The sequence below is a fragment of the Chanos chanos genome, chromosome 1, assembly GCF_902362185.1.
Source record: "Chanos chanos chromosome 1, fChaCha1.1, whole genome shotgun sequence".
Taxonomy (NCBI): Eukaryota; Metazoa; Chordata; class Actinopteri; order Gonorynchiformes; family Chanidae; genus Chanos; species Chanos chanos.
Genome location: NC_044495.1, coordinates 45,637,471 through 45,660,293, shown reverse-complemented (window position 1 = coordinate 45,660,293; position 22,823 = coordinate 45,637,471). Strand labels below are relative to the sequence as shown.

Genomic DNA, 22,823 nt, shown 5'->3' with positions numbered 1-22,823 from the left:
CTGACAAACTGGACTGAGAAACAACAACACAGAGACAAAACCCTCCATCTCAGGCTGAGCGTGTGACCTCATCGGTGCTGATAGAAACGAGACTGGTGTGACAAGTGTATGAATGCAGAGCTATGATAAAAAAAGGTCAGTTTAAAATGGGGGAAATTGAGGACTGTTTATCAGATTTCTGTATGAGGTCAAATAAAAGTACAAACATCAATAGAGATCTCCTTTGCAAAATCCGTAAACCACTCAATTGCCATTTGAAGGGAGAGTAAGCCTACTCAAAAACATCCAACAAACAGCTCAAGTCTGTTTTCCTTTTCTCTGTGTGGCCTCTAGTATAATCCGTTTTCCTTCCTGTTGACAGTGAGCGCAGTAAGCCGCAGGTGTGCCAGAGGGAATGTAGAAGCTGGGTCAGAGAATCTCTGTGTCTGTACCCATCTTGTGTAACAATTCTGACCCCAGCCCCAGACACAAGACAGAACGGCAGCAGATAATTTTCACTGTTTATTTAGACAGAGGTAGTTTGGCAAATTATGCCACGGTGTGGTCATTCAGGAGGGAAGAATACTGTCCAATACTCTTATGTAACAGAACTGACCTGAGGGAGAAGTATTTCTGTGTGTTTATATGGGTAAGCACTTCACTTATAATGTATTAATGGAACATCAGAGTGCACAAGGGCATACACAGGAAGCTTAAAGATCAAACTATAAAGATCAAACTTCTGTTACGTAACAGTCACTGCATGTATCTGTGGTATTATCAGTACTGTGGAAAGTCAAAGCACAGAACCATTTGTGATTCAGAACCAGTTTGATCTAAGAATCATTTGAGTTGAGTCCCCTTTACCGTGACCCTCTGAGCACCATTAAGGGAAATACTTCCTCTCATCTCCATATATTTCCCCTCAGTTCTCTCACCAAAATCAGCCTCCATTCACTCTGCTCATCTATCAGCCCTTTGGAAATGAGGTTCAGAATTGTATAGCTGTTTGATCGTGTTTACTTGGGGCAAATGTACGGATATATCATAATTGTCTGTGTTATGGTGATGTTTTTAATGATCTGTTATGTGCTGTTCTTGCTCCCTGGGGCAAAAGGCGTACTCTTAATACTACATGCATTCTCTCACTCTCTCTTTCTTCTCTTTTTTAAATCTAGACGTAGTCTAGATGTTCTGTCATTCAGATGTTTGTGATTTTAGTGAGAGTTCTGTTTGTCATTCAGATGTTTGTGATTTTAGTGAGAGTTCTGTTCTGTCATTCAGGTGTTTGTGATTTTAGTAAGAGTTCTGTTCTGTCATTCAGATGTTTGTGATTTCAGTGAGAGTTCTGTTCTGTCATTCAGATGTTTGTGATTTCAGTGAGAGTTCTGTTCTGTCATTCTGATGTTAGTGATTTTAGTGAGAGTTCTGTTCTGTCATTCAGGTGTTTGTGATTTTAGTGAGAGTTCTGTTCTGTCATTCAGATGTTTGTGATTTCAGTGAGAGTTCTGTTCTGTCATTCAGATGTTTGTGATTTTAGTGAGAGTTCTGTTCTGTCATTCAGATGTTTGTGATTTCAGTGAGAGTTCTGTTCTGTCATTCAGGTGTTTGTGATTTTAGTGAGAGTTCTGTTCTGTCATTCAGGTGTTTGTGATTTCAGTGAGAGTTCTGTTCTGTCATTCTGATGTTTGTGATTTTAGTGAGAGTTCTGTTCTGTCATTCAGGTGTTTGTGATTTTAGTGAGAGTTCTGTTCTGTCATTCAGGTGTTTGTGATTTTAGTGAGAGTTCTGTTCTGTCATTCAGGTGTTTGTGATTTTAGTGAGAGTTCTGTTCTGTCATTCAGATGTTTGTGATTTTAGTGAGAGTTCTGTTCTGTCATTCAGATGTTTGTGATTTTAGTGAGAGTTCTGTTCTGTCATTCAGATGTTTGTGATTTTAGTGAGAGTTCTGTTCTGTCATTCAGGTGTGCAGACAGGGTACAACCTCTGAGTGTTTTCTGAGGCTTGCTGAATTACAGAGAGTAGTTTTCTCTCTCCATGCTCTTGGATAGAAATGGACACACCTGTGTCTAACTGTGGTAGAGGTTGAACTGAGCCGTTGTAGTGGTAGTCTTGGTGTTTGCTGCCATTGTAGGAACCCCTACCTTTTTAGCACTGGAAGCTTTGGTCTGGATGTCTTGGTTTGTGCTGAACACTGTGGAGCAACCCTGTCACTCATTAGCACAAGACCTGGAGACGTGAAGTGTTTTCTGAGAATGTTTTTGTGGGACAAAACCTGAGCAGGCTGAAGTGATTTTCTGATCTGGGCTGTTTTCTTTGTGGGTAATGTGGACTAGGTGTGATGTATGTAAATGCCAAACTTCAATAAAAACTTCACATTCTTTGCCTTTGTACTGAGTGCAGTTATTTGAAATAACCAATTAATAACAATGAAATAACCCTGAAATAACTCGTTCAGCCGTGCCACACCTGGCAAGTGTTGCTTTGACTTTGTGGATAACAGGAGTTTGCGCTGTCAAACTGCTGGTCAGCTTGTCTAGTTCATCAAAGAACCCGGTGTAATGATTCCTATGGCACTGTCATCTTTGCTCTTCTATGTAAAGCGATGTGTTGTCCCCTTTTGCCTGGGTCTAGTCTGGAATCCTTTGTGCACACTGGAAGGATCTAGAAGAACATGCTCCATCCATGACTTTAGCTTATTTACACATGGACAGAGAAGAGCGGCACAGGTTCTGTGTTTGCATTTTTCCCCTGCTGATGTGGCCCATGGGAATACATACACCACCTGTGTTTCCTGAATAAGGTGGAATAACCGTTTTATGTGACTGTAAACATGATGTTGGCTCATACTGTAGCTCTCTCTGGTTTAAATGATGACACGAGTTTTCTTTACTGGCAATTTATTGTTGAACACACCAATAAACTTAAGCCATGAGAACTAAATAAAACATACAAACGAATTAATACGCAAGTTACTAAAATAAAACATACAAACAAATTCATACACAAGTTCAAACAACATAAATTACAAATAAACACAGTCACATTAAACTTAAACGTACCTCACTGGCCGCATAACCAAAAAGGGAGTAACGAACATTAAGTGAACTTGACTTGAAACTTCAATACAGAACAACTTCCCATGAGTAGCGTGGCTGCCATTTTTTAAATGATAGGTGTCCCACTTATACGTGCCCCCCTTGCAACATGCAACAGCTCGCATTACATTGCAGAGGTGAATTAAAGGGACAGGCAACATCACAAAACAAATGAACACAGAATAAAATGTGCAAATGTGCAATGAAATAAATGCAAAACTGTCTGACAGCTACACATATCAATAGTTCTGAGGGCATTTCCTTCTCTCCTCTGGCCATCCCTCCCAAATAACCTTTGATAGCTGTGTAAAATCACCATAAGGTGTATGTTAAGTGTACCTATGCCTGAGCTGAAGTTGTTTGTATACATGACAGGTCAAAGCTTTCCTGTTTAGAGGAGAACTGTTCTCAGTCCATGTTTGGATGAATCTGTGCAGAGCCTTTCTTTTGGTGTTTGGATGAATCTGTGTAGAGCCTTTCTTTTGGTGTGAGGCGTCTGCCTGCTGTTTCCTCTGGTTGTTGTCAGAGGTTGGCATTGTCTTTGTGTTTTGTGCCTCATGCCTTGTCTATGGTTTTCATTTGGGTTATTTAGTAATCTTTTGCACACATTTCTTGTTAATTTGAGTGTATTTCACTCCTGCCTTTGTTGTCTCTGATTGCTCAGTCTTGAGTTAGCATTTCCGTTGTATATGTCTAGAGGCCAAGCCCTTGTAGTCTCCTGAAGTCTTTGTTACTTGACTCATGTGTGAGTCTGGTCTTCTTTACATGTGGGTCCACCTTGCCAGGTTGAACTAGACATCCACAGTGGTTCAACAGTTACCAAGTCCTCGCCTTCACATCCTGGGCTCAGTGCCAGAGTGGGGATCCAACCATGTAACACTGACTCCAAGCAAATTCATACGAGTCCTGTAGCAGGTGACACAGTGAAGCAGTAGAGCGCTGATGTTTGACAGACAGGTTGTGAACTTGGCCAGGCAGATGTCACGGCTCAGTAGGAGCATGCTCTGACCAGCCTGTGTGATCTCATCTTGAGTAGATGATGGGAACTGTGGGTGCACTCTCACCCTGTTGACGCCTCTCATGCCGAGGCAGATGGACAGTCATGCGTGCAATGGCAAGCCTTTCTTATTATGAAATGGATATGTACCTGTATCAAGTCTGGATCCAAAATGGCTTTGACCAGATCTGATACACTGTGACCTGCTGACCACTGTAACCAGCAATGGGAAGTGAGGTGGGTATTAGTTCAGGGCTTTTTCATAGGTCATCATACTTGTCAGTGGGGCTGATGTACTTGGCTGTCTGCTGTACCTGGCTGGTTTAAAGTGTTTAACCAGCTCTATGCCCTGTTGTCCATTGACTGTGTCAGTGAAGGGTTGTGGTGTCTGAGTGACAGGGCCAGTAAACAGCTCATCATTTATCAGTTCCTGATTCAGTGGCTTTGCCTCATTCACTTTGTGAATTGACTTTCTGTTGTTTCCTTCCTGTTATACCAGTATAAAGTGGATCCATTTATCACAAATGTTTGACTTTGTTATCACATATGCATTAGAGTGCTCATAAAGGCATTCAGTGCCTCAACTTCAACCATGTTCAGTGACCATGTGTTAAAAATGCCTCTGTGTTTCTCCTATATCCACAGGAGTACATAGCTACATTGCCTCTCCTCCCCCTCTTCTCTCAGTCTGCTTGTAAACATGAGCTCCATGAGACAATAGCACTGCAGCTATATAAACTTGAACCTGAACTTGAACTATATCTGTATCATTGTTCTCTCTTTTCAGCAGATGTCCTTTTTTCTGACACCATATATTGATGTACACTTTGAACAGAAGGGAGACCTGAGGCGGTTAAATAGGTTCATTTGTGCTTTACTCTGTAAAAGTAAATGTGCTTCATGCGTTGCACTTAATTTTAGACTAATGTCATAACACAAAAGCAACCCAATTCTGTTTTTTTCTGTTTTGCTCAAATACTTTTATGACAGTGTAAACTGCATGACAAAAGCCATGTGGAATCAGAAATGTTTAGATCTGTTTGTGCCCACATTCATTTGTGGTATCAAATCCGATACAAGTGCACCCTGTGTTTAAATCAGCAGATGAGGTGTTTTCATGGATAGTGATCACATGACATCATCCAGGCTCATCTGCACTGACCTCATTCTGTGTTTAAAACGTGGGCAGTGTGTGCTGACCTCTACAGAGACCTCTTAGTTTATTCACAGTAGACAAGAGATATAAATATTATCATTATGATTGGTATTTAGCTGTGTATTTTTAATGTAAACACAGGTATAGGACATGGGTCAAGAACACATTTTTCAGCAACCAGAATAACACTTAAATTCTACTCTTAATTTGTGTATTTTTTGTACGTGTTAAAAAGCAGTTGTTTTATCACAACCAGCGCAACAGGTGGCGCACAAACGCATATCTTGTGTTGACTTATGCGAGGACGAAGGAGCCTGTGTTCACGATTAGAGCGGTAAAGTCCAACTATTGTTAACAGAAAGTTATGTCTTCTGGATGGGTGATATCTATGTCCTAAGAGTTCTTAGTGTCTGGACAGTTCTCTAAACACGTTTTTCTGACTCATTGCTAATTTATTTATCATGTATTCAGTTTTAGGCTAAAATGTACACTGATTTAATGAAGAATCTCGCAGAGCAATATTTTATAGCGAGGATAATGGTTAGCCTCAGTTAGTATAATATCATTGCTTGAGCGAGTTTTAACATTTGTGGATGGATATGAGCAGGGCTAAATCCGGGTTTCAGTAGAAACGCGTGCATAAACACAAATGTTCTTGTAATGAATTTTGTGATTGTTTTCAGCATCTTTTAAATGTATACTGATTAGCTTTATATTTTTCGTACGAGATCACCTTTCAGAGACACGTTATTCTTTTTTTTTTCTTTTAACAGATGTTGTGACAGAGACGGCAAAGTAGGGGAATTGTAATGTCAGGAACATTTGGTTGGACCTTCTCAGATACACTGTACTTTTTACGGGTCGCGTAGCGCAGGGGCAAACATCTGAATCGATTTATCTCCAGAGCTCTCGGGGTCAACGCGTAGCCTCGGAGCAGACGCAATGTCGTTCCATACTACCAAAACAGCGTGTCCAAAAATTCCTCCATGGACTTGGTTTTGAAATAAAACCGAAATAATTTTTTAATGGTCTGATTCTCCTGGTCTGACAACATGAAGAAGCTGATCGTCGGGATTGGCGGGTACGTGCCTATATAATCGCTTAACTTTTTAAAACATGCATTGCACAGATCTATTTCTCCTTAACTGGAAGAGAGGAAAGAGCTACTGTGACCAGCAAAGACATGCACCTTTAACTGTAGGAGCTTTACTTTGTACGTAATTCCGTTACGGTGTGCGAAGTCCACCTCTTTAGTAAGAGCACTGTGTCCAATGTGGTTAAAAATGTAGTGTAATAGGTTACTAGAGAACCCACTTGTTCTGTTAAAATACAGATGTGATACAGATGTAGACACAGGAAATCTCAAGTATCTTCATTAAATGTTCATACTGAAAAGACAAGTTCTGGCAGGTCCATGAATATAATTTGTTTGTTTGTTTGTCAGTTTGTTTATTCCACAGTCTCCAAGAAACGCTGACTTAACTCAGCTATCACCTAGATCTCATCTACATAAACACAGTTTTAGACTTGTGTTGTGAGAACAGTCATTTGGAACTATTGACGTGTCATGTAGGAGGTTGTGTCTTGGAGTGCCTGAGGAGTATTGTTGACCCTTGGCTTGAGCCAAGTTGTTGCTTAAAGCTTAATGTACTAGAGCACAGGGGAGTTCTCAGTTGTTTTCGTTTGTCTCACCCTCTTTTATCTGTCTGTGCCAGCGTGACAAACGGGGGGAAGACCACCTTGAGCAGAAGTCTTCAGGAGAGGTTACCCAACAGCTGTGTCATCTCCCAGGATAACTTCTTTAAAGTAAGTCCTCTCTGATTCATCCTGTGCATTACATCAAACTTTGGGACTTGAGCTCTAGTTTGAACTTGGACAATTAATGTATATGATTGGACATAAATGCACTCATCATTTCTCTCGGTATGAAAGTAGTACAGAAAATCTGTATTATCTAAAAGCCTATATTACGTTATATGTATGTTATGTTACATTATATGTATGGACCTGGCCCTGTTAGTGTGTTTTTAACAGTGGAGGACAGAGGCCTGGGTGGACAGACATGAAGAGCAGATGTTAGTCCACAGGCTTGGAGACTTGTGATCAAATTGGGTCTGACAGAATAGTAATAACTCTCACTGTAGACACACTCACTGTCACTGACAAACTCTTCCTCTCTGTTTGGATTATAGGACAACTCTGTGGTTCCTGTTGACCACAACGGGTTTAAACAATATGATGGTAAGTTTTAGCATCTGTGATATCAAATATTAAATTAATATACACACACATTGGAATACACAGTATCTCAACAACAGTGAGGCAGTTACCTTGGTGGAGACTTAGGTCGAAGACTGATAAGATTTTAATAACTGTAAGAAATTAAAGGTAATTTTACAATGATTGAAATTTAGCCAGGTGACAGTATCTGTTTGATTCAGCTCACTGTCAGATGGTTTCAGTCATGTGACAGGTTCTTGAATGACCCCTTATGTGTGTAATAATGAAATCCATGTGTTTGGAATTTAACTCTTCTAGCACTATGCCAAATAAGATTAGATTCGCATCTTATTAAGAAAAGAAGAAACTGTCTGAAAAAGTTTTAGAATTAGCATATTTAGAATATTTTTTTTTCAGTTGGCTGAGGTCAGCCATTAATGAAGCATGTGTTGTTGTTTTTTGTTTGTTGTTTTTTGCTCTTGTTGCAGTGTTGAGTGCTCTGCACATGGATAGAATGATGAGTGCCATAGAAGACTGGCTCAGGGATCCTCAGACATTTATGACATCACATGGCCTTCCTGTGACACACCCCGTTTCTCCACGGAAACAAGATAAAGACGTTTTTATACTTATAGTTGAGGGCTTCCTCATCTTCAATTATGCGTACGTTAAAAGGTTCATGAATATCAGTAAAACTGAAAATGATTTTCCATGTAAAAAATGGGCTGTAAGTCCTCTGGATTTCACCACATCCTGGTTAACACATAGAGACTGAGCTGTGGCTCATTTTGACTATGTGATCTGTAGGCCTTTGAGTTGTGACTCTGTGTTTTGACTCTGTGATCTGTAGGTCTTTGATTTGTGACTCTGTGTTTTGACTCTGTGATCTGTAGGTCTTTGATTTGTGACTCTGTGTTTTGACTCTGTGATCTGTAGGTCTTTGATTTGTGACTCTGTGTTTTGACTGTGTGATTGGTAGGCCTTTGAACAGTCTAATAAGGAAGAGGTACTTTTTGGATGTCCCGTACGAGGTGTCCAAAGAAAGGAGAAGGTAAACTGAATGATCGGCTTTCCACACCCTCACATGTGACTGAGAGATGTTCCTGTGCCGTAAAGTCTTGTCTGTATGTCTCTGTTTGACAGCTCCAGGGTGTACTCACCTCCAGACCCTCCAGGTTACTTTGACGGCCATGTTTGGCCCATGTATCTGAAGAACCGTGAAGAGATGGAGAGCATGGTGAAGGACATGGGTAAGTCCCATAGGGGAGCTTTGGTGCCAGGCATACTCGACTCATAGGTCTTACTGCATTCCAGCCCACTACATCTGAAGTGTCTCTATTCAAGACAGCCCCCACATATTTGCTGTACTAGTGTTTGATTATTTGAATATGTCAAACATGAGTCCAGGCCGTAGAATTATAATGTAAACCACAGCAGCCACCTCCTGTCTTCCTTTTCATGTCCAATTTGTCAGTCATTCCACTCTAAGTGTTTATTCATCCTGTGTGTAGTTTTTCTGGACGGCACGCTGGATAAGGAGGAGCTGGTCAGCACTGTGTATGAAGAGGTCATGGCTGAGGTTGAGCGGTGAAAGATCAGGTGGTCAATATTATCTAAAACTGAGTTTCTGAAGTGAGTCCGTGGTGCCTGCCCTGAACAGCTGTGTTTCGGCTCTCCACATGCATGCCTGATTTCATCCGATAGGCCAGTGTGTAAACTCTGCACATGCAGTGGATCATTTAGATGTGGTTCAGATGCCCTGTTTTTATTGAGTGCTTTAGTATTGTATTTGGATGTGAGTAACTGACATTGCCCTGCACTGACTCAGATGTAACGCGTCACATTGGCATTACATTTTCTCATCCGTAAAACTCATGTTTGTTTTTTTTCAATGCTGAAGTCTTATTCTCAGTTTACATACTCACACTTTGGCCAAATCAGCTGGAGACAGCATCACATTGATTTTCATTTTTTTATAGACAAAACTTTCTGTAGAGGAATCATTGGGTCTGAGCATAAATCAGATTTAAACCTAGTCTACCACTAGTTGGCTGTAAATCCTGCTCCAACGAATTACTAAATAGTTTTTTCTTCTAAACTACTGCCTACCACTGTGTTTGAAAGAACTATATAAATATTGTTGTTGTTGTTGTTATTAAGTGTTGGGTCAGTGCAGGGCTGAAAAAGAGAGGTATATGGCTTAACGGAGCAGATAGAGAAATGTTGCTGTCAGACTTCACGGTAATAGTGCATTAGTAAGTAATGTTTTTCCTTTCACTTTCTCTTCCAGAGAAAAGACATATGTCCACAGTGCAGTATCTTATTTGGAGGCTACAAGCAAAATATATTTCTGCTCTTTATCAGTGTATAAGCTATGCAAAGATAAATGTTTCCCAGTGTATCTGCTCACCCTGGATTAGAACTCTTTGGGGTTTGACAGTGTTTTCTCTTTACCCGTCCTGTTTAGGCTGCGTGTACTAGTTATGCAAACGAAAATTGTACTCCAAATTTAAAAGCCCATTAACAATTTTCCTTGTCTTAAAAATGAAAGTGGCGTTTTTTTGTATATATTTGATAGACAAAATGATATTAGTATCATATTAGAACCATGATATGGATTTTGTACTTCTAATGTTTTGTATATTTGGAAATAATCTATTCAAAATGTATTATTAAAATACATGACAAATTGACATAATGAGACAATGTTGTTTTTTTCTTCATTTGTAGCTCACTTAATTTAAGAAGGAATCATACAAAAGTTTATCATGTGCAAAAGTAGACAGTCTACAACTTCATTCATTCAAATAAATCCTACATTTGTAAGTTTAAAAATGATTTTTTTTTATGATAGCACAAATGAATTATCTTACTCGCGAGGTTCAATTATTCGACTTGTCAAAAGAATAAAAGAAAATAACTTTTAACAGCAGTTACACTTTGAAACATCATGCCATCCTGAAATCATACATACTAGCATTTAACATATATGTGGTGTAAATATAACATACAAATCACACTGTTTATAAACATTTGAGGTAGCAAATAAATTAGAGGAGATGTATACATATATACACATATGTAGTCAATCACCATACATGCTATTTCAGTCCTTGTGTCAGACTGGCCAAAGCAGTGTTCTAATTCTACATAAGAAAAGATAATATCTGACAAATTCATGTTACGTTTGAAAACATAAGAGGATAAGAAGCTGAGATGGTGGAAGTGAATGAAAAGCACATGTGAAAAACAGATGACTGTTCATATGAGTGACTGAAAGAACAGTTCAGCTTTACTGACAGCATTGGTTTCTTCGTCTAATTCAGAACAGTATCCTTTGCTATAGCATTCTCAATGTACTACAACATTTTGTGACCTGATATTACTGAAAAAAAAATAGATTTCAAGCAACAGTACACACATGTACTGACAGGAATGTGGAGCAGACTTCATAAACATGTTTTATAAAGCAGTCAAGCTCTGCATTGCCTCATAATTAAGAGAAACTAACAACCTGAGGCTTTCCATACATTGTTGTATGAGGTGGTGACTGTCGCCCTCTGGTGGCAAATTGTCTATATAATTGAGTGCATTGTTCTGCTTCTGTTCTTGAGTTTGTGATTGGTCACATGATGTCTGCAAAGAGTCAGTGAGTCCAGTGGGAGACGGCTCATTTGACTGGCTCCTCAGAATGTCTGTGGCCAATCTCACTGCACACTGGGCTGTCACTGATGGAGCATATCTGTTGAAAGCATAATCTGCCAAACTCAGTTCACAGATCCTGCGTGCCAAACTCTTACACGCCTCAGCCTCTATAGATCTGTGGTCCCAGTCACATCTCCTCCCATTCAGACAGTCACCTGTGCCGTCAGCTGTTTTCCTGCCGTCGGCTCCAGCAGGGGTGACCCACTGTGCCGTACTGCGGCTGCTGTAGTAGTCGAGAAAGAAGGCGTGTGTGGGTGCGGCCAGCCTGAAATTTAGCCTCAGCAGGATTAGACATTCCAGGTTGCAAAGCTGCTCTCTGGAAAAGGTGTTACAGCAGAGGGACAGGAGCTGCTTTATCCGAGGGGAGCACACCTCCACCTGTCAGAGTGGATCAGCACAGAATCATCACACACACATCATAAAGCACTCTCCAATAAAGAGATAATATAAAACACTCAGTACTGCTGAAACAGAAATTAGTAATGACTCGAAACACTGTGTTCAGCAACATAATATTCTGCAGTGACCTGGGCGAGTCATAATCTCACTCATAATGTCTGTATTAACACTTTAGAGTTCTCAAACTGTCATGGGCATTACCTGTTGTAGATAGGTTCTAGCGTTTTTCTAGCGTTTTTTTCTGTCAAACAAACACCTACCTGTTTTGTAGCGATAAGCAGGGACGTTACGCCAAGCAACTGGAAGCAGTCCGCAGCCACTGATGTCGTGACCAAAAACCGGTCCATAATATTGACAGCGAGACAGCATGATTCAAACGACAGTTTGAAGTGTCTGTGGACAGCTATCAGCCAGCTCACTAACTTACAGCGCGCCTCTGCAGTAACCTGAGAAAACACTGACTACATTAATACCAGTCGTTCAGTGCAAGTGTACGAAAACACCTCAGATATTTTTCTCACCTGCGGCTGTCGAGCCAAACAGTCACTGGCGAGGAACGTCTCTTCGTTGTGTAACTGAATGACAAAGCAGCTTTCGTCGTACTCCTGGAAATCCTGCCTGTCAGCCACCAGTCTGTCTTGTGGTACAGTTGACCAGTGAAGCAACGGAGGCGGGGATGGAGATAAACTTTGAATATCCTCCTCAAAACCAGAATCACTTAAAACAGACATTTTTAGTCGAACTCTCCAGAGGTCAGGGATTGCGTCCGGGAGCACTCGTTCGTTCGCCGTCCTGGAGAGTTCTAATGAAACCGTGGCTGATCTTTTCGTCTGTCTAGAAATGTTGGCATTGAAATCCAAAGAGCAAAAGAAAATGTTCCCCGGAGCAGCTGATATGTGTCTCGGTTGTCCTGCCTGGTTATGTGTAATAACCATCTGAGCGGAGTTCTCTGACATGTAACTTTCTTTTCATTGGTCGTGTTTGTTGTGTATGACGTGCGGCACTTTTCCCGGGTTCAGTAGCGCGCATTGCTGGACCGCAGGGCTCCAGGCGTCTGCGTTGTCTTGACAACGAAGGTTGCTTACGCTTTCTTTGTTTAGCAAAGGGTTAGGGTGCACTTACTGACACAAAAGATTATATCTGATGGACCTTTTTAGTATTACTAAGGAACTTATATGACATAAATTAAATAAATATTTAGGGTCCCTTCACAGCCTGAAATGTTCAGTATGACTGCCGTGTCATATTTTCCAGGGTTACGCAAATTTCCAACCCGAGACAGGGAAGGTTTAGGGAATAACTCGCGCCAGTGGTGCGTGCAGCCCGGGTAATTGCGCTGTCTCCAGGGACGAGTTTGCACGATAGGCGTAAGATTACAAACTCGAAAGGTTTCTGGAGCGTTTCTGCTTATCAACACGCATAACATCTTATTTAAATGCCATAAATCCGTGTTCGCAAAATGATAATTAATACAAAATAAGCTCCCAGCTTCAACAAGAAATGCAAAATAACTTGTGAGATACTTAGTGCTACTTACAGGTGCAATTTACTGAAAAAAAAATAAATAATAACAATGAAATCGCTAATCGCTTAAATCTCTGCAACTCTCTCACATGTGTGCACACATTCGCGAGTGTACATACGTTTTGTTGTTTTGTTTTTTTAATTTTACAGTATTTAAGATTTGAATGTAGTTATTCATATCCCACGAGCCTCTGAAATCAAATATTATGACATCACAAACGGGTTTCGTGACTGGCTGGCAGCACTGTACACCCTAAAGAATCTGCACTCACTCACATGGCTCCATGGGTAGCAACTGTGTTCCTGACAACACCAGAAATGGGGATTAAATAAATAAATTGTGTTAACTGAAAGGACATTTCTTGGAGATGCAGACTGTGATGAACCATTTTATATCAGCATCTGAATACACATGGGTGAAAAGTGCAAAGACAGAGATACAGAGCAGTGGGAAGGTTTGTCTGGATTAAAGGTATGGAAAACCAAAACAACAGACTGTTAAATGAAATATTGGTCAAGTTTGTCACACTTTTGAGTGTGTGCAGGCTGGTTGGTTTATGTAGTGTTGTGCTCTGCATGCAGGTTTCAACCCTGTTACAGTATTTGGATATGATGAATACACAAGTGAGACCACTTAGCATATCCTCCCAGTGTCTGCTGATCCCAGTCACACAGACAGGACCAACCAGAGATCATATGAAAGCTTCACTCCCAGAGACCCCCAACAGTCACATCCAGAAACTACTGGATTCCCAGTGCAGGAAAAACTTTCTACAAACATCCCCAGCACCCAAGGTGGCCAAAGATCAGAAAAGGCCCTGCACAGCAGTCCAGCAGGAGGCCAAGCCTGGGAACCTCCCTGTGTTTTCTCCTGATTCATTCTTCCTGCCTTACATCACAGCTAGCCAGGACCTGCAGCACAGCCACTCACTGTCCTCACTGAGGCACCTTTTCCAGACAGGGATACTCTCATCCCAGATATTAGGTGTACAGGACTGGACCGGCCCAAAGCCCGATCCCTTTGGGCCAGCAATGAAAAAAACAACCATCGCATCAAGTAAGAAACCACTAAGTGTACATATTACATTTTAGGAATGGTTCCATAAGCAGTAAAGATGACCAATGTTATTTATTTATTTTCAGGTGCTGTAAGTGCGAGATACTTTGAGGATCTGAAGGACCTGCAGAGGAAACTCTACCTGGGCATACTGTCACTGTCACCATCTATTGGGCCCTCAACTCATCTCTGTAGCCAGGCAACAAATCTTCAAAAGCCCACAAACCAGCCCCCAGTGAGGGGTCACCATGCTGTTCCTGTCCAGGAGGAGCAAGAGTGATATTTACCACACTGTCTTTCACTCTGAGCCATTAACAGCATGTAGGCTCAGCACAGCCTGGAGCTTTCTACCTCCAGCATTTCTCCCCCAGTCCCAGTGAAACAATGCTCTGTCACAGCCATGATGAACATGACTTCAGCTTGTTTGGAAATGCACTTGTTTTAACCTCTTATTCAAGATTTAACCTTTCATTTGTACATCCTATAAGCATTTCTATAGAATTAACTTTATACACAACTTATACGTCATTTGTTTGTGTGTTGTCCACTACATATCACAGAAAAACAGTTTGGTATGTATTCATGCCGTGTTCCTTTATCTCTGATCTTCCGACTCAGTGGAGTTCTGATAAGAGGGACTCAGTTACTATCTAAGTCAATAGTTTATTTGTGCGTTGAGTGACAGTTTAAGGGCTTTACATTCTTTGTATGTACATAATATATTCAGATTTAACAACCACAAACATTTTACAACAGTTTACAATGTGCAAGCAGTTTCAAAGACACTCATAAGCTTTTAATATCCTACAAAATAAACATCACTTCCTGTGCTGCATGAGGTCAAATAAAGAAGAGAAATGAAACAGAACTTCTGATATTGGACTTCCTGTTCCTCTTCCTATGACTTCAGGAAGTCAAAGGCTTTTGTAAAAAACGTAAGATAAATCCCAGGCCCATGACCACATCAACAATAACCTCAACCAATCAGATTAGTCTAAAATGTTTTCATCCAATCTTGTTCTACATATGACATAATACTAATGTCTCCCTTTTCGGCATCTAACCATTGTAAATCTGTGGGGCTTTCTGTGACTGTTGCTAATGTTGTCCGACTGTAGCCATGACAAACTGATACAGGATGATCTAGGATAACTGAGTGCAGAGCAGGATGGCAAAATGAAAAAAAATCTAATCAAACACGGCTCTGAAGAGCCAACGATCTTAACCCTTCGCATTGGATCACCTCCAAACTCCCTCGACATCAGCGTCTGTCACAGACAAACTGCATAATCCATCATGTATGTGCATTAGAAATTGGCAGAATGATGATACATATTAAGTTAGTGAATCATACGGATCAGAGTAGCATCTTTATGTCTCTGGATATGAGACTATCAAAGGCCTGAGTGTATCATAAGCATCTTTAACACTCCTGTAGGTGCCCAAACTGCATTAGTATCGTTTGGTTTTAGGTAAACATACAGTGGAAGTAGTTTTCTTGGGAGTGTACATCAATACAATGTTATGTAATATGCACCACACATAAAAACCATGAGACCAAAAAGCATACTGGCTACGATTTGTTTTCAGCCTAGAGGTCAGAGATCATAGGTGTGGTAATACAGAGATGTGTGGATATGAGCATGTTTTGGTGGGGGGGTCTGGTGCTGCAGCACAGGAGGGTGAGGTTCGGTCCAAAACGCTCCACTGAAACACTCATCTCTCTCAGTCCTCAGTCTGTCTTTTATTCTCAGACGTCCGTGGAGGGTCTGAGTGTGGCACAAGCCGTGCCCCTCAGGAGCTACTCAGCAGGGGGAGGAGAGGGCACTACGGGGGGGGTGAGGACACAGGCCGACGGGTCAGATGTTGAAACTCTCCCCGCAGCCACACGTTCCCTTAATGTTGGGATTGTTGAACACAAACTCACTAGAAAGCTTTGTCTCCACAAAGTCCATCTCGGTGCCCAGCAGGGTCAGCTGGGCTTTCTTCTCAATGAACACTCTCACACCTGCACAGCCCAGAACATAGTCCTTTAGTTTAGAGTACATAAACAACGCCGAACCTTACGCAATGACACCGTCATGATGAAACACTGAATATAAGCATCCCAGAATGGTATACGTCAGTGTGTCACTATATTATATTACATCATTGGTATAAATGGGTCAGTAAAAACTAACGTTAGCATGATATGAATACCTTCAAAACAAATTCAACATTGTAGCTATGGACTTCAAAACTGTCTGGGGTACTAAAAAATATCAAAGGTATAGGGAAACTCATGAAACTTTCTAAAAACACTGTAAAACTGGGCCAACACTGCAAGGATAAGCATAACTGTTATGGCCACTATTCTGTGACTGTAAACAATCTCATTCAGCTGTCCCTAAAGTGACAACACTGCACAATTTCTCACATGCCTCTGCCCAGCTACATCAGTGTCTGAAGACTGGGAACTGCTCTGGTGAGCAGTGGAGTAATGTTGCTTTAAAAGTACACATGAATTTGTAACTGTCATCGCATGAGTGTCAGCACTGCTCACCGTCCTGAAGCACCTCCTCATCAGATTTGTCCCTCTCTTTAGTGTAGTCCAGGGTGTAGGTCAGCCCATTGCAACCTCTGGTCCGAACGCCCACTTTCAGACCAATCTGATCATTAAACCAATGTACCATTAGTGAACACTTCCACCCAGACAGACCTCATATTGACTGATAGTGAAAAAGATCAGTAAAGAAGGACACTCACGTATTCAGGCTTGTCCTGTAGGAGCTGTCTGATTTTACTCACAGCTGACGGAGTCTGGGGGACGAACACAGGGGTCTATAGGATTACCATTCTTCACTATGCCAAACAATCTTCATTTATACATATACAGTTAACATCTTGTATCTGTCATAGTGTGACTGGAGTAGAGGCTATGACACAGTACAGGTACAGATAAAACTACCCGAATAAAGGAGTTAGATTCAATTCAACTGTACAATTTTGGATGCAGCCACTTGAACCTCTCTAATCTGTAATCTGTCCTCATCTCCATAATCTGTAAATCTGGGGACAGTTTGTTTCACAAACTCAGGAAGAAGTGGAACACCCGGTGGCTACATCTTGTTATTTTTAAATTAAACATCATTCTTCTCTTTTTAAAAGCAGCTATGGACTGCTCTCTCTCTCTCACTGTGTACTAGGAATTGTTCCTGTCCATAATCTCCATTTTTACCAGACTTAGAGTGAGTTCCAAAAAACCAAATATAACTATGTTCAGATCTACTGTTAGAGCAGCACACTGACCTCCACAGACCAGTCTAATGCCTCATTCTATGTTATGTCGCTTAACCAAGACAGGGCACTGAGGTTTCCTATACTATAAGACCAATGGGGTTTTACAGCCTAAAGTTTATCATGGGAACTCAGAGGCTGGAAACGAGTTGTAATCCTCTGACCGCCATCTGTTCCCCTTATCTAATTATTCTTTGGAGTACGTTCCCCGTACCGACAGCCCAGAACTTGTGTGAACGCCCATCGGGCATAAACAAGACCCAAATTGCACCCCCGCCCCAAAATAAACATGCGAAGCTAGCAGCATTACTTGCGATATCAAAACGAGACTGTTACGGAACAATCTCACTGTATGGTGAACAAGAAAAACCTTGGCAACATGCTGACCATGTAAAAGTTGCAACTATTACACAGGCAGTTAACGATGCAGTTACTTCGTTTGACGTCTCTTTAAATAAACTGCAGCAAAGCAATCATATCCATAGGAGAACTTAAATAGATGGCAGGACACCAACGATTTTTGTTCACAATTCTGCTGACTAACCATTTAACAAGCGAACTGTGGAACTGCAAGCTTTTTAAACTGACAAACATCAAATGATTTGCTAATTGGAGGTTTGGGTATATTTATTCTGCAAAGACACCAAAACAATGTAACTAATATATACAACATATGTTTCTTCCAGATTCGCTACATTTAGACATCTCTACCTGTCATAATATTCTTTTTAACGACATATGACGGTTGCTTGAAGATTAGGTGGCTAAAGCTAACTAGCCGGCTAAGGCTATCTAGCTAAGAAGCCTGCTAGCTACGTACCATGCCATCACGTTACCGTTTTACTGAGTGACTGGGTAAATTTATCAACAAATCTAGCTCAGGATACAAACACATACTCACCAAAGTTAACGCTGCTCTGGTCGGTAATATTTTTCGTCTACTGACCGCTCTGACCGTGGCTCTGACCATAGAGGCAGACATGTTGCTATCGCCTTTTCTAGACCTCTCTAGTCGTGGGTTAGATACATAAACATAATCGAACGAGCGGCGCTGTGAACCGCCCACTGTCTTCAAAACGAGACACAACGGGCTATTTATTTGATGGATAGACACTATGGCCAATCATCAATAAGTTCTTAAACGTAACAATGTAACCCTTACACAACGCCGAACGCACGTAAGGTCACCTTAAGTTACCAAATTTGTTCATTATAAGATATTTACCTATGTCAAAATATTGAAACAAATAACATACAGGTACAGTGCGATATGACATTTGTTTTGCATTCTTGGAATAAAGTTATACTGAGAGTCAGAAAAACTTTTTTTTTTTTTTTTTACTTTTTCAGAATTTTGCAGCACATATGAAATACATCTCATTTGGTTTTGAATTTATGTTCACTAAATATTGACATTTAATTATTAATTTCTTTAAATTCTGAGATATTGTAAAACTGATGATACAAAATGCTCTTGTTGAATTCATCCAAAGTCATTATTACTGAAACAGAAAGTCCTTATTTTTGTTTTATTTTTAAATTTGTGACAAGAGAACAAGACTAGAGGTGACTCTCTACCACAAACCATGTCTTAGGAAGCTAAGCTCAGACCCAGTTCAACCTCAGTTCAACAGAGGACTTCTTTTCCTCAGACATCAGTAAAAGTACATTATTTCTTCAACCAAAGATATTAACAGTTTTTTGTCCAAACAGTTAGCCTTATCTTACGGGTCGAGCAAGTTTCAATGAACGTTTGGTGATAAACATCTGTGTTGAATGCTTCCGGAAAGAATAGCTTAAGATTTTGTTTGGAGGCAGAATACTCTTTTAGAAGAGCTTTGAAAATGGATGGCATTCCTCACATCACTGTTGTACTGACAGACCCCAGACACCTGAGGCTGGAAGCACTTCATTGGCAAACCAATCGTCAGTCAGACTGACTGCATTTCTTGACATTTATCTTACCCTTGAAAGGGATCATTGGATCTAAACCAGTCATGAAAATGCCCACTTGCCATAACTTCGCAAAAGAAAACGGCAATTACACCTGTTCACTTTTTAATGTTTGTACAAAACATGCATTCATCTGCTTTCTGAAAATAGAGTGATAGGTATAGGTAACTCAGCTGTTTTTTTTTGGCAGTGTATGCAATTCTACGTCTGTTGTTCCCCCTTAACCTCAAGCATAGAAGTTGTTGTAAACAAACGTGCACTGTGTCTTTAAATGAGCGCGCGTAAGCAGCGCCGTAGTGGTTGTAAAAGCCAATAGTTTAATGTTTGTTTCACTAACGTATTTAGTATATTATTGAACAGTTATTTACGACCCACAGTGCTGTTTTCCTCAGCTCAGTAGAAACGTAGCGATGGGCCCGGCGGCTAGAGGCTAGAGGAGGAGAGGCAAAAGTATCCGAACATCCATTAAAATAATTTTGTTGACGTGCTATTGGGACGTAAGAGAAGTCACATGCATTTGAAATGAAGATGGCGGATCAGCAGGCAGAAACATCGGTAGAACACAGTACCCAAGTTTCAGAAACTCTGGCGACGTCGGGGGAATATGGAAGGCCATATTTTGAAGACAACGGACATGTCGCCAGCAGTCCAGAGGAAACATTTTCTCCAACCTCAGTCATATATTTTAAAGAAGCCATAACTTCTTCCAACATCCAGTTCGCAAAGACAGGGTCACCTCTTCCTGCTCCAGTGCGATATGAATTTAAAATCGAGAAAACCAAGAAGCCAAAAAGTGAGTTTATTTTGAACGCTATATTTGTCATGAAGTTATGGTCTGTGTCAGTTACCAAACTTTCTTGCAGAAGAAACGCAGCTTCTTTGCATTGTTAAACGTCAAATGCAACTGGGACAGAGAATGTAAACAACCTTGCAAAAGTCGATATATCAAATATAGCATTAAAGCTGTAAGTTACGTATCTCTGCTTATATTGTATTTCTCTTTTTTGTGTGGTTTACCGTTATTCTTTAATTTCGGGACAAAGATAGGGATTGAAATATTTTAGTCTTCACTTTTGCAGCGTCCCAGGCTAAACCGTACGACAGTGAGTCACCCTGATTCATTCTGTCGCCGCTCATAAGGAAGTTGGCATCTGGATACGTTTGATATGCATTAAATCAGCCATCGAACCGTGTCTGGTTTAATGCGAGAGAATTTCCCTGACGGTGGCTGAAACATAGAGAATTTGGGGAGTTACGTGAACACGAAACAACATTCCTTACACAAACAGGAGGTCTGCCGTAGTGTCTTAACCTAAATAAATGAGATCAGACACGCTTTTCACTTGTGGTTTTAATTCTCATTCTGCTTTACATTCATTTGCCATTTTGGGCGCTGTTTACACATTTGTTTTGACCTGCATGATAATAGTCGAGGCTTTTGATGTAGTCATTTAGAAAAATCGGTAATGTATTTGATTGAGATGGCCTCCTCTTATAAAAATCGCAATGAATTTTAATCTTCAACTAGTCAGCGTCCTTCACTCTGATGACGTTTTCCTGTAGAATTCATCATTATAGAATTTTGTTTACTGCATGTGGGGCTTCATGGCGCAAGGCCAGCCTGTCTGTGATAGATTGCTCTCTGTTTGCTTTCGGTCAGTGGCACTGTCTGTGACCCGCTGAACCGTTATCAGGTTGAACATTACAGCCTAATTTCACTCCTGGGATCCCAGCAGAGAACACTCTTTTTCTGTGGTCCTGCACTGATAAGCCCAATGGGCCTTGATAGTCCATTTGACAAGTTTATTCTGAGATTTTAGTTCTGGGTTAAAACAATGATTTGCAACAGCTTGAAAACCTGGATTTTAGAAGCAATGATTAATTTAGGGATTTTGTAAATATACTGCCTATTGGCCAATTTATTAGGTACAGTGCCTTGCTCATAAAAATGGATCATTCCTGAAGACAGTAAGTCACAAGGTAGCGTAAAAAGCAGACAGACGGGTCATTCCATGCCAGCTCACCCAGAATTCAGAACTTTTCCAAGTTCATGTCATGGATTTTCTAGAAAAAAAATCATGTATGAAGTTTTGTTAAATTCATGGGACCTTGCAAAAACCTATAGCTCAACTCCAAATACTTTTTTAGTTAGGAATTTTTGACATTTGGCCCTCGGAGCTAAAATGAATCATTTTTGCTATTCTTTCTATGTGTATTATAAATCTCACAATTACTTATTTTTCACTGGATTGGGTTGAAATTTGAACTAAACATCCATGAAACCCTAAGGATAATTTACAACATAAATTAATGTAAATAGTTGTTGCTGAATGTCAGTAATCAAAGTAATAAAAATAAACTACCCAAATGAAGAATCTTTAATTTTCAAAAATTAATACCTCCGCTAGTTTTTACTTTCTTGCACCAAATTTTGATTTCGTGTTGTATTAATATAGTTCTATCACATCCAGAAGTTATTTGGTCCTGCGTAGAAAACTGAGTGCCACAGATCTTACTAAATATGGCTTCAGAGCTGAAAAACCCGCTTTATGTGATATTTGACTGTATATTGTCCCCAGAAGGATTATTTTAATTTCCTTGAAACTTTTTTATGGGAAAGTGTTAATATTCATTGCAGATATATAAAAAAATTAAAGATGTTAATTACTCCTTCAGCATTTAATAATTTCTTGAAAATAGCTAATTTTTCTTACATTTCAATGGCTATAATATTACATTCAGTGGTTTTACTTCATAGGTAGATATTTATACTATGTTGACTTCAAGGTTTTCTATCAGAGGAATCAGCTGCTGCATCAGTCAGAAACACTTCACAGGTCAGGGGCTGAAAACCACGTCTATCCTGAGCGGTCCTGCTGGCCCATGCGAGTGTTGATGGTGGTGGTGTAATGGTGTGGAAAAGGTTTCTTGGCACATGATTGGTCCTTTGATGCTGATTTAACAGTGTTTGAACGTCACAGTATACCTGAACATTGCTGATGACAACATGGATTCCTGCATTGCATCAGTATACCTTTTATCACATGGTTTACTCCAGCAGGATGATGTGTCATTGTCATAGCGTGTGTTATCTCAGAGCAGCATGACACAGAGTTCACTTTATTCAGCGGTCTTTATAGTCTCTCAGACCTCAACACACTAGAGCTTGTCTGGGACGAGATGAATCATGTTGTCCACAGCATGAATGTAACACGGGCCAATAATCCCATTGTTAAGATGGACTGATGTATTCTGACATCCCATGAGATCTCTGGGCCAGAGAATTTGGGCTGATCTTAACATGCAGTGGGGTCTGGGCCGGCACTATGCACCTGTACCTAATTAACTGGACAATGAGTCTATGGAAAGACTCCGGATAATGTCCACTGGAATGATAGTGGACTATTTGCAGTAATATCTATCTGCCGATGGATTGGTTAGATATCACAGGACATGTTA

General features: G+C 40.5%; 4 protein-coding genes across 4 annotated transcripts in view; 1 reads left to right on the top strand and 3 right to left on the bottom strand.

Annotated features, from left to right (window-relative positions):
• Positions 1 to 4,159, bottom strand: part of smtnb (smoothelin b) — a 61,213-nt gene extending 57,054 nt beyond the window's left edge. Inside the window, exon 1 of the mRNA XM_030794351.1 lies at positions 3,962 to 4,159. Within this exon, the coding sequence (XP_030650211.1) occupies positions 3,962 to 4,159 (198 nt within the window). The remainder of the gene's footprint in view (positions 1 to 3,961) is intronic.
• Positions 4,160 to 6,136: 1,977 nt separating this feature from the next.
• Positions 6,137 to 9,326, top strand: nmrk1 (nicotinamide riboside kinase 1). The gene is made up of 7 exons (XM_030774493.1): positions 6,137 to 6,311; positions 6,946 to 7,036; positions 7,423 to 7,471; positions 7,939 to 8,113; positions 8,430 to 8,501; positions 8,594 to 8,700; positions 8,962 to 9,326. The coding sequence occupies exons 1-7, from the start codon at positions 6,283 to 6,285 to the stop codon at positions 9,039 to 9,041; spliced, it is 603 nt and encodes a 200-aa protein (XP_030630353.1). The 5' UTR covers positions 6,137 to 6,282; the 3' UTR covers positions 9,042 to 9,326.
• A 1,586-nt stretch (positions 9,327 to 10,912) lies between these two features.
• On the bottom strand, positions 10,913 to 12,285 carry ccno (cyclin O). Its single transcript, XM_030790660.1, has 3 exons — positions 12,076 to 12,285; positions 11,815 to 12,000; positions 10,913 to 11,533 (listed from the first exon to the last, which is right to left on the bottom strand). The coding sequence occupies exons 1-3, from the start codon at positions 12,283 to 12,285 to the stop codon at positions 10,913 to 10,915; spliced, it is 1,017 nt and encodes a 338-aa protein (XP_030646520.1).
• Positions 12,286 to 14,857: 2,572 nt separating this feature from the next.
• Positions 14,858 to 18,408, bottom strand: isca1 (iron-sulfur cluster assembly 1). Its single transcript, XM_030783008.1, has 4 exons — positions 18,313 to 18,408; positions 16,881 to 16,934; positions 16,678 to 16,783; positions 14,858 to 16,143 (listed from the first exon to the last, which is right to left on the bottom strand). Exons 1-4 carry the CDS (start codon positions 18,391 to 18,393, stop codon positions 15,995 to 15,997), a joined length of 390 nt encoding a protein of 129 aa, XP_030638868.1. The 5' UTR covers positions 18,394 to 18,408; the 3' UTR covers positions 14,858 to 15,994.
• Between the last annotated feature and the right edge of the window lie 4,415 nt (positions 18,409 to 22,823).